This window comes from Asterias amurensis, chromosome 5, assembly GCF_032118995.1.
Source record: "Asterias amurensis chromosome 5, ASM3211899v1".
Classification (NCBI taxonomy): domain Eukaryota; kingdom Metazoa; phylum Echinodermata; class Asteroidea; order Forcipulatida; family Asteriidae; genus Asterias; species Asterias amurensis.
In genome coordinates, this window is record NC_092652.1 from 19,822,337 (window position 1) to 19,838,426 (window position 16,090).

At 37.1% G+C, this 16,090-nt stretch overlaps 1 protein-coding gene across 2 annotated transcripts in view; it reads right to left on the bottom strand.

The window, feature by feature from the left end:
- The window catches only part of LOC139937368 (zinc finger protein GLI2-like), a 50,764-nt gene extending 36,739 nt beyond the window's left edge, over window positions 1-14,025 (bottom strand). The window contains exons 1-2 of one of the 2 annotated variants that reach the window (XM_071932480.1): window positions 13,929-14,025; window positions 471-564 (exon numbers count right to left, since the gene is read on the bottom strand). In XM_071932480.1, the coding sequence (XP_071788581.1) occupies window positions 471-537 (67 nt within the window). In that variant the 5' untranslated portion in view covers window positions 538-564; window positions 13,929-14,025. Of the gene's footprint in view, window positions 1-470; window positions 565-7,675; window positions 7,880-13,928 lie in introns of those variants that run through there. The other variant, XM_071932481.1, reaches the window with a different exon arrangement.
- Between the last annotated feature and the right edge of the window lie 2,065 nt (window positions 14,026-16,090).

The window sequence follows — 16,090 nt, forward strand, 5'->3', positions numbered from 1 at the left end:
ACCAACTGTGAAGGCTAGTCTTTGACAATTACCAATAGTGTCCACTGCCTTTAAGGCATTTTCAAGACATGAATTGCTGATGAATCTACTAGATCGAGAAGCCAATTTTCTGGAGAATAGAATATGCATCCAAAAAGGTCACATCTATTTATCAAGTTTTTTTGTAAAATAAAATACCCCAAACCTCTATAAAAAAAATATATAAAAAAAAATAATAAAAAAATCAAATCTACATTAACTATATCAGACATATCACGGTAATTAATATCACAGTAAGTTTTAAAAAAAAAAACAGTAAATGGCCTGACATTTTCATCCTATTCCTAGTAGTAGAATCTTTCTCAAGGGCTAAATGACAAATTACACACAAATGAACAGTGCTGAGCAAGAAGTGTTAAATGTAAAACACCTCACTAAAACAAAAAAGAAGCTCCGCTAAAAATTAGACTGACTTCAAAAGAACTCCTTACCTTGTTCCTCTGGAGTGGTTTTCCTTTTCTTGGCCGTCTCCACCTCATGGTGCTTGACGGTGGCCATCTCGCCTTAACACTTCCACTCGCATTTCTAAGACAAGGAGAACAGAAGATTGTGCTAAATAATTAATAGTTGTTGCATTCTTTGAGAAACTTGTTTCAATCAATCAATCTTTTCTTTTACGAAAAGTATCTCCAATCCAAAGACAATTTAGGAAAAATGCGAACACATAGTACTAGTTGAAAAGTTTACATTTTTTGTCCTAATATTCACATAAATTTGAGAGTTATTTTGAAAAATAACAGCTGATCAAGTTTGAGATATGCCTCCTTTGTTCTTATCAAATAAATTGATACAATTCAGACAGAGTAATTTCCATAAATATAAGATTTATGGGTTTTTTTCCCCCATTAAACAGGCTCTGTGTCTGAGGCCATTTTGGAAACAATAACATGTGATGGCACAGGTTAAATGGTCTATTATCAAATACACACAGCATGACAGTTTGCTCTTATTATGTGAGCACAATACAAGCATGATATTTTGTGGTCCTTAAGAAAAAAGTATGAAAATGTTATCGAGCACACAGGCTGACATACAGACACATGGTCTAGACTTTAAGTTTAATAATAGACTTTTCAGGCTATTAAATACAAGTTTTGACTGAATTTTCCAATGGCAAACCAACAAACAGAAATTGACTGAAGTATGAAGAATATCATATCTAAAAGTACTCACACTTTCTTGATACTTTCTTTCTGCTGCCCAAAGAGAAACTCTTATAAATCACAAATAACTCACTGCTGAATCACACAAAATAACACTCTCTCAGATAACGAGCTTTGTCCCAGCCTCTGATAACACTCTCTCAGATAACAAGCTTTGTCCCAGCCTCTGATATAGTTCCACGAGAAAAAAATGTTACTTATTTATTCCCAAGGGCAGAGTGCAGCCAGCCAGCCCAGACCACTACCGAAACCTCAGACCATTACTAACCCTCTCAAATTAACCAATAGTGACCTCTTTCTCCACATAAAAATGCCCTTCTCAAGCCCTTCCCAACTGTACATTATAACTTTCTTCCCCTATAAACAGATTGTTTATTAGCCTGCTGTAGGGACACTAATCTGTGTGTACCCAGGTGTTGATGATTTGTTGGTACAGTTTCTGTAAGGGGATTACAAGATATTAATTGGTGCTAATTGGGCGTGAATTTCACAAAAAGATGTATAGAAAAAACAATGAGGCAAGTGTGCGGTATAAATGGATAATGTGGACTGTCCATCATTGAAAATAGGGCTGGTCATGTCCTACCTCCATGGTTAGATCATGGAGGTATGGTTAGATCATGGAGGTATGGTTAGATCATGGAGATAAGACAGGTCAGAAAAGGACCAGTCATATATAGAAAAAGGACCAGTCAGATCTCATAGAGGACGGACCAGTCAGATCATAGACTAAAATCATGAATACAGGACTGGTCAGATAATGAAGAAAGGACCGATCTGATCATACATGGCGAAAGGAGCGGTATGATCATCAAAGCGAAAGGACTGGTCAGATCATGAAGAAAGAACTAGTCCGATCATAGAAAAAAGTCCAATCAGTCAGATCTAATGTAAGGACCAGTCAGATCATTTGAAACCGAATTCTGAAACAATAAATTGTTTGGGTGTTTTCCTTCTAAAAATCAGCATTGGAAAAATTTAATTGCTGGTTTATGGGAAGTAATCTTCAAAACTTCAAACAAGTTTCACCACCTAGCCTTGGATTTTCTTCTTACTTAAACTTAAGAACAAACTTGTGTTATGTAGGCCTATACTCATGGAGTGTCACTAAATGTTTTAGAAACATTCATAGATACACATTGATTCTCAACTACTCCATAAACTGAAATGTGGTTCGAGTTTAAGGTTTTACGATCAAGAAATTTAATGATTTGAATGGTCGATGGAGTTGGCTTATGATTTACCACGACATTCAAGGCCCACAACTGGAGTGTACAGTAAATTCATTCACAACCAAACACAGGAGTCCCATTGGCACAACAAGTAAATTTCCAAAGATTCAATTTGTTAGAAACACTTGTTGCTGTCATTCATAATCAGGTATCAGAAGATATCAAGCATTCCGCCACCAGAGGGGGTCCAAATTTACAACCAGCAGGCCACTGCAAATATACCACAAATTGCATTTTCAGACACTGTGCACACCCACTACACTAAAGGGGCTATGTCAATCCCCGGGAAACACAGCACAGTGCTCCACCATGTGCGCAACATCTGTATACGTGCACAGTCACAAACATAGGTACTCCAAACGAAAGGTTTAAGGGAACATTTAAAGGGAAACAAACGTACAAAACAAGAAAACAGAGATACTGGGCCCTAAATTGACTAAAAAGGGGAACACTGTTAAAACAAAGATGGGTGAGTGTTACAATTGAAACAAATCCAAATGTCCAGATGACTCTATCTGAAGTGAAAATAACTTTTTACTTCACCATGAGCTTAATTTGTATTGAACCCAACATGTACCATGACTCTAACCAAAGAGTCAGGCTCTAACCATGGAACTCAAGCCCACTAGTGTTTCTGACGAGACCCTTCTTCTCAAGGACTAGATGGTTACTTTTGCAATCTTTTGCAATTTTTGTCCTGCCACCATTTTCATTGCTTAACTATTGACGTTTATCACCGTACATTTTAAGTGCTGCAATTTAACCAAATGAAAATTATTTCAGTTTGACCCAGCAAAAGTGCAACCTTACAATTTTCATTTGATAACAATCATATCAATGAGTTTTGATTATGGCCATTGTTTTTAAAACCACATCAGTTATTTGGACAAACTTGTTTTTTTAATACAATAATTTCCACAGTAAAAGATTATAATTAGAACCCATGATGACTGCATTGTTGTTCTTCAAAATACCCATTCATAAAAATCTAGAACCTTAAAAAAACGTTCCTTCTGGGGAACTTATAAGGAAAGTGCCCTCAAACTGAAGGAGCCAACCCTTTGACATGTAATCTGATCCAGAAAGCCATTACAGAAGGAACCCTATGCCCTGTACACCAAGTAATGGCGCACTGCAACAGCACTAACCAACACCCAGTAGAGCAAACACTACCACTTGAAAATCTAATAAACAGTCAGCTCACCAGGAGCATGGCAGGAGCAAACCACATGAAAGGGTTTTACCCATCACGTTGGCCCTTTGTTTCATGCTGTGCCAGAGGAAAGCCAAATTGGCTAAGTTCAGCTGTGTTCTTTGGGAAAATTGATAATTATTAAGAAGTACATACATGGTACATGTAAGCATGGTCTACCTCCATGATGTAAGCAAACAATTACATAGAAGTGAGGTGTAGGATTGACAACATAGAAGTCTATTTGTAGAGCAGGGAGCACATGCTTGACAGGTTTTTAATGTTTCAATGTTTTTAATGAATTTTTATGCAAACCTTCAAATAACTGTTTGGGGCTACAATAAAGACTAATTAAACTGAAACTGAATTAAATTGAAGCATGGAGCCAGATTGAAGTGGTCATGTTCAATCCATGCTAAACCTTTGTGTATAAGTTGTTAAAGGGTACTTTTTGTAACAGAAAACACAGTGTCCAAAAATTTACACTTAACTTACACGGTTTGACGATATGGTGGGAAGAAAGCTTCCCTTTACATATTACTTTATCTCAAAAACTACAGCACCTCAGCAAGTAATATTTTTAGGGAAGCTTTCTACCACCATTATCTTCAAAAGTCTGTGGACATTGTGTTTTGAGTCCTACAAAATTGTCTGATTCAAATTTATTTTCTAAATGACAGTGTCATTGGAAACATTGTTTATAGTCAGTTACTATGACATAATAAAATAAAAACTGCATCTGGTTGGGAAAACCTTTTAGCTGTACTGTACATGATTAGCATTCCATTCAAAGTCTGAACCCATTGAATTCCAGAAGAGATTCTGGAGGACTTGAGAGGCATTACATAACATGGTTTTAACCACAGAGAAACTTCCTGTATGGGTTCTTACACATTGTAGAGGAGAGAAGAAAACTGCTCACAGTTACATGAGTAAACAACAAACTGCCACACCTTAACAGGATTCTGAATTGAAGTCAGGATAAGCTTGGGAAGTACGGGATTTGCATATTACAGGATTAGCTAGATTACCTAAGTCATTTAAAGAGTCTCACCCCCACTAAACTCTTTCTAAAAGGGATTAGTGGCGTTATCCACTGATGCAATTGAATGGGAAGTGGGCGCCCATTTTTCTCTGTAGCTCACTGTGATGCCTTGCAGCAATTGTTCACAATTACCGAGTGTTTCTGTTTACGGTAGTTTTGAAATTGGCGGTAACGGTTACAGCTATGACTGTTGCCAAGGAATGCATGAAGACACAGAAATTGAGCCGTAGCCGTAGCTGTAGCTGGCAATTCAAACACAGCGTTAGAGGGCTAGCTCCAATATAACACTGGACTGCAGGCCTGATGAGGCAAGTTATTTTTGCATTGGGCCAGTAAACTCAAGACCAGACAACTCCAACAGTGATTTGTGTTTGTGCTCAAATGTTGATTTTCAGTCTGATTAAAAGATACTTTTGTTGAACGAGCACCTTTACCCATAATACAAATGACATATTCTTTTCGTGGTTGTTGATTGGTCAAAGCATCAAGGGGCAGGACACAATAGATCAGTCTTTTTCATTCAGGGATTTAGGCTATGGGAGCCAAGCTAGAAAAATAATTGGATGATTTTCTGTCTGAAACATGCCAATCAACAAAATTCACTCATGGAACAATAATAACATTGATATTATTATTGTTATTATTATTATTATTGATATTAAATTGCAAGCTTTCAAGTCAAAATAAAAAAAATATAAACCACTACTGTACTGTTTTTGTTTTGTTTATCAGAACGAGGTCTTTCCAGCTGGCCATTCATTTCTTTCTTTTTTCCATTTTTTTTTTTTTTTTTGCATTGTTGAACTTACATGAAGAAGTGTAACATAATGGGTATATCGAATAATACATCAAAAGAATAAAAATGTAGTCTTTTGTGACAGAAACAAAGGGATGGGGCTTGAAAACAGGATGAGGGCGGGGACGATGACCTGTTGTTCTTTCTGTTTCTTTGGCCTGAGGAAACTATCATTGTTTACCCTGAAGACCAGTGCAAAGATTTAAAAGTCCTAATGATCATTAATATCATGGCTTGGTCACAGAGTTAAATAAATAAAGAGAGGGCAATTATCCTGGCCATACTCCTACTCTACAAATCAATCAAAATTTGAAATGTAATCTACCACTGCTTCCCAGCAAGGTCAGTCAGGGTTTAAAGGGAGCCTCCAGATTGTCCTAGAGGATGCATTGATCTTTTATTAGGCAGCTAAATGCCCTTGGTACAGACTGACCCATACATACAATAGGGAAAAGACAATTCTGCATCGGTAGACCATGGGTAGACGTACTTGTTCAAGCTTTAATGTGCCTATAGTAAGCTTGGGCGATATCACGATAGTATCGAATATCGCGATATTAATTTGGAAACGATTTCGATATCGGATCGATTTGGTTTAAATCGAAACATCGATATATCGCGATATCGATTAAATATCGCAATATCACGATGTATTTCCTAGCTGAGACATCTTGCACCCCAGAGGTTTGGAGTAAAACCAGAAGAATAGGTCATTAGAACACCTCTCTTATGCTATGACTGTCTCTTCTAGAACTTTCACTTGGTGTTTGATAACTGGTGATGTCAAATTTAATTAATCGCAATTATATCGAATATCGCGATATATTGTCGGCGATATATCGTGAATAAAATAAATCGATATCGCCCAAGCTTAGTCTATAGCCAGGGTTCAATTTCATAGAGCAGCTTTTAAGCACAAAAAGCAGCTCAGCACTACAACACAAAATTATGTTTACCAGGAGGATGTTACGTTGGTTTGATTTTGAACACAGTACTCTGCATACACGTTTTCTCTTTCTTTTCACTAATTGTCGACTGTTTTGGTAGCAAAACTCAAAAGAACAAAGTTTACATTTAAAAGGTTCTACGTTTTACTTCAAACAACATTTTCTCCACAGTTGGCAATTTTTTCGCTGAGATGCAGATTCCTTGATGTTATGAAAACGGTGTCAATGGGGCCTATAGGCCTATATATGTTGACATTTTCTGTATCGTCCTCTTTTCAAGCGGGCACATCGTCTGCTCAGAGCTTTAAGGTAAATAATAGCAAGCTGGCAATTTCATATTTAGAATTATCAAATGGTCATCAAATGAAAAATGCATATTTTATCAGTTTAACAAAAATGGATCAAAATCACCAAATGGATGTTTTGACTTGGATGAATGTTCCTTTTGCCAAACAATTTCTGTGAACACCATACTTGTAGGAGCTATAAAATATATGCAAAAGGAATTTATCAAACCCATACAAGTTGCACTAATGACCTCTTGTAGTTTTGAGCAGACGACATACTGAACATGCATGAACGGTTCCCCCAGGGGCCTAGCTACTTCACTACACATGGTGTATTATGTAAAATGTTGGCCTTGGATTTATCTAAATACCTTGTACATGTTCAAATATGCTGCTATGATGTGTACATGATGATAGCAGACACAGGTAACAATGTACAATTGAACTACCCTTCCTCAGTCATGTACGACTTGGTTGGTACAAGATTTTGGTAAACCTGGGCCCCATTTCATGGCTCTGCTTTTCGATCACCATTCGCCGCTAATACGTACATACAAACTGCATAGAATGACATTGTTGTATGAAATAAAACAATGCAGTTTGCGTAGTTGGGGGGAAACAAGATGGGAAGAAGTTTGCTAATTATCTGAAAATATGCATACCTGGTAGGTAATACCTGGTAAATGTCCAGGGATGGATTTCACAAAGAGTTAAGACTAGCCTTATTTTGAGTTACATGTAGGATGAGTTTAACTTGCCCTTACCATGGAGCTTATAGCTCCATGCCCTAACTTAGGACTAGCATAAAGTCTTTTACACCGAACTAATTAGCAATGGATGAACTAGGGACAAACAAACCCAAGGACCTTCCATCTAAGACTCAGAGCAGATCGCAACAAAAAAGATGACACTATGCCATCCCACTGGTCAGGAAAACAAATAATTTCGTTAGGCTTAAACAGTTTAATGCTTACCTGTCTTACAAGATGAATTTGTGTAAATTTTCCAAAATTCTATCAGCAGCTATACTCCGATCCTATGCACTCAGAATAACCCATTATGTCGTCCAAATTGAAAAAAATATGGTATAACTGTTGCATTTGACTGTTATAAATCTTTTCCTGGCGTTATTTATCACACGTTCAATTGACACACTCCACTCTCTTGATGCAAAACAACATCAACCACAAAATGTTCCTTCCAAGAAGAGAAGACTGCAAAGAAGACAGAATAGAAAACACAAAAAAGATTCCACCCCATGGAGACTGAAGATGATCTTCAAAGGGGAGCAGTAAAAAGAAGTTCCTGGGCAGAAAAGAGAACCTCTTAATTCAACAACAATGGGGGCCAAACTGGCCACAATATTGCGGGTTGGGCCGGATTTACATTTCTTTTATGGTGGATCATCCGCAGAACAGCTAGGGCTGACAGGGTATTGAAAGACCAGAAACCCAGCTTGTGAGAGACAAGGGCTGACTGGCTGACCATTTGCTCACTGGAGCGTAACCAACACAAGAGGAGACATGAAAAAGAGATGGGTGAACAGGAGGTAATAATGTCTCCGGAACTTGCTCAAGCGGAATTCTATTTATGCCAGAAATGCCTGGAGCCTAGAATCTTCATCCCTCTTGCTTGATGTTCTGACAATCCCGGTATAACTGAGACATTCTTTTAGTGCATCTCTCACTCAGCGAGAGTAGGCTTATGCTTCGTCACCTCAAGTTAGCAATGGGCCGGTATTCTAATGGCACTCTATGGTAGGCAGTTTGGAATGTTAAAATGTAGACAATATAGAGAGAAATGACAACAAACAAAAAGGGGTTAACACAAAAATATTGCATTTTAAAGACCTAATTTGTGGGTCAACAGTGTCAGATATTTTATGTACTCAACTATAGCAGCTCTAGCAACCATGGAGCAGACTTAGTCATCTCTGCTTATTATTATTAAAGCTACAGTAAATAAATCTACATTTATTTCTCCAACATCAATCGCCAATATTAATCACAAAACACAGACGTAAGGCATACTGCATGCTTCTCTATATATATTCTCTAAGGCCTAGATGACATAATTTAGTTTTCACAACTCATTTCAACATCAAGCAAGTCTGCTTATTTTAGGCGGGGTTCTGTTTTTGGTCCTTATGCTTCTACTACATTGCACTACACTTAAATAAGCTGTATAAGTATACCTTGCAGTATTATGACACACAACAAAGATTCCAATTATTCTGGACAAAAGCTCAACATTGTAATTTCAACTGTAACAAATCCTTCACAAGGACACTGATATTATGGCAGGGGGGACTGGAGGGAACAATGCAGCCCTGTGGAGAAAACGACCACATCAAGCCAACAACTGTAACCCTCCTGAGTGACTCTTCTGAAATCCAAATAATCTCTGGCCTTGATCTCAGTCCCAGACTAGCTGTTAAGGCAGATATATACCAGCTGGAGTGTCTCTTGTTACATCTTTAAAGGGTTTACTTTTTGTACAACACAAACGTCCACAGATTTACAATAAGCTTTCACGATTTAAAGATAATGGTGACGTGGTAAAAAGCTTCCCTTCAAATATTACTTGCTTAGGTGCAGTAGTTTTTGAGAAATGAGTAAAACAATTTCACAAAAATAATGTTTGTCAGAGTGAGACAAAAATTATTATTTAAACGAACGCCCTATAGGCCTACAATACCGCTCACCTGAAAACATTGCTTTGTGATTTTCACCTTTTTTTTCCCAAAAAATTTAAGACTAATGAAGCTGAATCATAATTTCATAGGCATACATCTTCATTCAGAGTGAGTAGGGATTCATGTCATTGTCATAGGCAAAAAAAGATTCTAAAAAAGGTATAAAAGGGTGGGTTAGTCCTATGTACTTTCTGCTTCAAGCTTGTGAAACAATGTTTTCATTCAATGATGATATTACAATAATACATTATAGTACATGTACAGTATAGAAATATTTCAAGGGTGCATTATTATTCGTAAGGAGAATCCAAAGAAACTATTGCATCTAAGTATCTAAGATACTTCATGGCTATGAGAGTACTCTTGCATCAATCCTTTAAAAATGGACAGGCAGAGCACATTCATAACATGTACAGGGTCAGATTTATTCTTGACCCTTACAAAATGCTTCCAGGGTTGAAAATTTGCAAACTACAGTGAACAGACCCCTGAGAGTACTTACTGAAATGCCAATGGTAAACCATGAAAACATACTTCTAAGAACTGGGAAAAGCCTGAGACTGAGAGGACCCAAGGAAAACTAGGCAGTCGCCAGGCAGGGGGATGTGCCACCTGAAATAGGCCATTCAACTGAGACTGTATAAATATTTGGATTGCTTTGGGGAGCTGGGGGTGTTTGTAGTTCCATTGTCTGGGTTTATTTAAAACACAGGGAGCACAATGGTTGAGTGCATTATTTCCTTCCTGGATTACGGTAATTCAAAACTGATGGAAGTGTGAACCCACTCAAATTCTTGTTGAATCTTGTTTGTTAAGTGTGGTATAATTTCACTGCAACACTACAGTGATTAGACCATGCTCACTTCAAATAAACCAGTTTGGCTAGTTTGATTACCAGGGCCCAATTTCATATTTAAAGCTACTAAGCACCCCAGAAATGCTAGGGAAATTATCCAAGTTTGCCGAGTTGAGGCTGGTGCCGCCCCACTAACTTTTTGCTCAGCAAAGAAACTGAACAGCTTAATGCAATCGGGCCCACAAGCCAATGGGTCTTTGCATTGAGCTCAGGCAGTGCTGTGGTACTTCTAAGAGTTTAGAGATAATGACAGGGTTTCCCCCAGGATTGTATAAAACTGTGGGCATTCTGGACCAAAAGTTTGAACGTTTGGCCAAAGTTTGGTTGACACTAAATAGAAACAAGGTCCTATATGACTGACTATTTTTTGTTTGGTGTTTGGTTTAAAACAGCCCTAAAATGTTCAATCTGCCTCCTTAATGTTTTTTTCTTGGTTTTAGTGAAATTTGATATTTTTAGTCAGTGTTTCATTGTGACAATAATATTCCCCCAAAAAATACTTTGGGAGTTGTGAAAAGTTCAAACAAAAAAATATGGGCAAGATTCTTTGATACTACTGACATTAACAAAGGAGTTGTTCTTTGTAGGCCAAAAGTGTTAGTTAGTGCATAGAGCAAGGAAGTGTGAGTGACAAAACTCTCAATTCAAAAGATGTGATTCCCTCCATTTTTATTCTCTTATCAGTGTAAATGCTTGTTGTCATAATCTTGCTGCATATTCAGTCCAAATGAATTCAAATCAAATCAAATTCAACATACACACATATTCATAGGCCTGTGAAACCAGTGTGCATTCTTGCCCAACTCTGTCTGTGCCTAACACCTGTACAAAGTCACACTCCTCCATCATGGCCCCCATGCTATGAGAAAGCTGAAAATACCAGTCCATGCTAATTTCTGCAAAGCCCTCCTGATGGAAGGTGGGATTTCTTCCCTCAGTGCTGATATGAGCCAAGCTCTGGTGGAAGGCCTTGAGGTCAAAGTAATACACCCCAGCTTTGCATCTACTGGGATCAAACCAGACACCACTTGATGCTGCTGACTGCTGCTAAAGCTCACCAACAAATTTGATTGTGGGGATATGGCATTGTATTCACTGCAATGGAGTACAGTACACCAACCAATGGAACACTGTACTTAAAACACTGATGTCTACAAAGTTCCATCATATTATGCCTTAGTCCTACCGTGGTCCTACCTACCTAATTCAAAAGTTGTTTTGAGTATTAATTTTAGATTATAAGGAGAATTGGACAAAAATTATGTTAAAAGTAAACACAGAATTTTGGGTATAAATGTACCTCCCACTGTCCCACACAAGCTCAATAATAGTAGAATTTAAGTCCCCCCCCCCTAATTCACTTTGAATTTGTGTGGGTTGGGGTTTTGTTTACAAAATAGACCAAATTGAAAAGCTTCATTAATCCATGACAAGATATTTGTAGGATTTTCAAAATAAAGGCTATGTATAAATTGTAACTCATGTTTCCTAATACTGCATCTAGTTCTTTATCGTAGTTATAAATATTAGTAGTTGATGCAAATGTGGACCAAAATCAACCATTCACTCATGTTTGCACATTATTTAACACCATCTTTTACCATTTTAATTTTAACCGACTTAGAAGAAATATCTGTGAAACTCAAGGACAGTTAAAATCTGAAAGTCACCAGTAGCTAGTGATCTGCCAGGGAAATATTTTTCTCTGAAATATTATGCCGTCAACAGTCGAGTCAAGAAAAATAGCATAGACCTCCTAAATCACCCTGGCTTCTTATGACTGCCACAACCAAAATTTAAACACTGCACAAGTATTTTGGTATGAACATAAAAACAAATCCTTGCAAGTTATAACAAAAAATCTTTTTTTGACTCTTCTATAAAGCAGGATATTTCTCAAAACATGGTTTTTGGATCATTGGAAATATTTATTCACTCTTCAAAAAACCTTTGATAAATAACTTAATTAATTTTTATTGATGATCAAGGAGTAAAGAACTTGTTTACCTGAAACTGCAAAAAAAGAAGAGTACAGTCGTTTGACCAGTTCTGGATCACTTTTTGAATTCACATTGTTTTTTGTTGCAATCTCTTTGATATCTTAAATAAAAAAGTTTATCAGTTTACCTAAACATGACATAAAACTCACCAAGTATTCACTGACAAAAAAAATATTAGTTCTTTTGAAGAGGCTTTAAGAAAAGTATCGTCACCGGTTTGACCAGTTCAGGATCAGTTGAATCTATTCTGAATCAGTAGAGTGCCCTTTACTGCAAACCCATACTCCCATCCATAAAACTGTCTCTCAAGGACACAAAACTTCAGAGGTGTGTTAGCATGGACTTGGACTTCCTTTCTTTAGTGAATGTCATGCAAGTGTCTTCAATAGCAGCGCAAAAACCCAACGACAAAACCACAAAACAACAGCAAAGGCAAATGAAAAAGTGAAGCGAACCTAAAAAGCATTATTGACCCCTCCAAGTTTAATTTTCTCACAAAACAAAAAATCTACAAGAATTTGTTGAAGTAATGTTTCTCAAAATCAACTAAATAAACTTTCTACTGCAGTAGTATGATTTTACCTTACTTAGTAAGTTAGTGCGTCACCATTTGACGCAATGAGATGTTGAGTGATCCCGAACTGGTCAAGGGTAAGTTGCCCCCCCAAAGAAGATTTTGGTAACTTCGTATCCTCAAAACAACAAGATGACTGCACAGTATTTACAGGAATTTGTTTTTACACATTCTTATCATTTTACATAAATATTTTTTGCCCCGGCACTCGAATTCTAAAGGTAGGAAGTTTTAACAGTGTTTTTCAACCAAAATTTTTAAACAAAAAAATGATCAATTTCGCAGACAACCTTCAGGAAAACAGCCAAAACTTATTTGCTGGTGATGTTTGGCACCTTATTTTGGGTTTGTTGGTTTAATGGGTGTTAATCTTCACATTTATCAACAGAAAGTGGTAACAATGAGAAATTATATAACTATTTGGTTATTGCAAAGTTGAAGTGATCCCGAACCGGTCAATGATCCCGAACCGGTCAATGATCCCGAACTGGTCAAATGACTGTATAACAAGTTTACAACAGTCTTTTTCGCTTGTTTTGACCATAGAGCTAACTTCCACCAAAACAATCTCATTTTAATAATTTAAAATACTTTTGTACACAGAAAGTTAAGAAAAAAAGAGAAAAATCAAAACCCCAAAGTGAAAAGAGGAAGTCTCACATGCCAGATGAATTGCAATTGCTTACTAAAAAAACATCAATTATTGAACTGTCACCTATCAAAATAATCATGCCTAATTGTTTAATCATTATCTTTCTTTCATTTGATTTACAAACTTGTAAACAGCTGCAATACGTCGCAAGAAAATGTGTTTTTAAAATTGTTCACACATGCACCATGCAACATGCAACATTCAACAACTAGACAGCAATACGTGCACGCTTTTTGAGTACATGTTACCATGTGCGCTACTACCACTACGACCAAGTGGCGTGTGTGTGGATGCTGTGTGGACGGCATCAACGGCACAATCATCGGTACACCGTCGGTCCCCAAAATTGCGACACAAAAGTTCATTCATTCAGTGCAAACAGTACATGTTCTCTCCCCAGTCTCTTCACAGAAGTTAACAGATACAATCTTACACAGTTATGTAACTTACCTTCATTCCATAATTTGAAATTCAACGTCAATTCATGGACAACAAGGCGTTATTTTGCTCCTCGGTCGTCCGACAATGCACTAGGGCCACACACAGCATATCATACACGTAAAAAGTGTTACCATACAAAATGCACACATTCCGATCCTTAGCTTATGGCAGTCTTTTCCAGTTTTATCTGCACGCTGCTGGTATCAAATGTCGCGCGATGAAACCCCCACTTTTGTTAATCGACTCACCCATTTAAAAGTTTTTGTTTCTGCTGTTTTATTGAAATAAATCTTATCTTTTTTCTATAAAACAACAATATAACACACTGATATTATTTTTAATCAGAAAGTTGCAAATTTTGCAAAATTATCACAATATTTAATCAAATTTTGACTTCACCATTTTACGTAGTAGGGGTTTCTTGTGAGACAAGCCGCCGCAATGAAGACCGTCTGGCCTTGTCAAGTAAGGACCCAAATTTGACCTCCGTGTAATGACAGACGAGAAAGACAAAAGACTTGTAGTTCGGAGGAAACCAAGCGATTAATCAAAAATGCCGATAATGGTGTCAACATTTCTGGCAAATTCCTCAAGTTTCTTTCTTTATGCACATTAAGAAATGTTGGGTAATAATGTTGATCTTAATTAACAAGTGCATGATCTTGTAGACTGAAAGAAAGTGTTACTATTTTCGTTATTATTATTTTTCGTTCTATTGTGTTCATTTGCCTGAACAGTAGAAATGATCTGTCGGCCATAGCGGCTCCAATCTGCAGGCTTACTATTCAAATTATTGTGGTTTATGGGAAAAGGTCGGCGGTGGGTGAGATAGTGTAATTAAAATTCACCCTCTAATTTCAATTCAATTTGGTCTATTATTCAGTTTAAAAAGTTAAAATAAAAAATCAAAGTAGTTTAAAAAAAGACTAAAGGTTACGTGTTTAGCCTACACACAAGTTTTTAAAACTTTATTTCTATGGTGAAGGCATGCATGCGGACAGTGTGTAAGAAGTGACCAAACAGATCATTAAAGGCCTGTTGAGGTAGGCCTAACCTAGATCCAGTGACTGGGGCGCTAGATTCCTTTTTTCGAAATGTTGACGTTATGACCGATAATGTCAAAAATTCGAAAAAGGAATCTAGCGCCCCAGTCACTGGGTCTAGGCCTAAATCTTCAACTGATGGTAAGGGCGTGCATCAACTCCATTACCGTTGCACTATAACCAAGCGTCGTAGCATAATAATAATAATTGTTGATATTTTAGGCTGCATTACTGCTGCTAAATGAAACGAAGCAGCAGGAGAACAAACACAATATTTGCGGCTTTGAAGTTTACCGATCTGGTATACAGCAAGGACCCGATGGGCCAGGCATCATTGAGAAAGATGGTGTGCTGTCTCATTGTCTTTTTGAGGAAAGAGGCAAGGGTGCTTGGTTGGCGGGGTCGTGACCTATAGGCCATGTAACCGATGACATCTTTTTTTAAAGAGCCACCGAGTCAGGACTTCCAAGTTTCTATATACAGCGTCAATGGAAGAAAACATAAACAATATCTTATTTGTATTATTTGATGGAGATTATTTTCATGACGTCATAAGTCACGTGTTTCAGGAAAGACGAAAGACGTTTTTTCAAATGAACTAATGTTTAACAATGTTTACACTAGAAACACTGTTTTCGAGTTTTGCTATTTCCGCTGGCAACCCCCCGGGTAATAAATAAAAAAGTGTCAGTGACAATTATTAGTAATAGATTTGAAGGCAGACAAATCAAATTATTTCTATGAAAACAACAATCTACTAAATTCGAGAGAGACTCTGCAAGGGTTGAAACGTCGGCCATTAGCTATTTTTGGATTTTTAATTTTTGTTTTATTAAAATTTAAATTATTTTTACAACGACGGCCCCAAATTTTAATTCTCACCTTTCGCAGATCTTGTCAGCGCCATAGCCGCGGAACCCATGTTGCCCATAGTTGCGATAACGTAACCCTCGGGAGGAGGGTTACGTTATCGCAACTATGTTGCCGACATTTTTATTTCAATTATTCCCTACTTTCAAATAATAAAATATACAAGTCATCATTAAGTTAATCACGATTTGTTTTTCATTAATTAAAAATAGTTAGTACAGAATTTTGTTTGCCTTTAAAGTAAACAAAGTGGGGTGC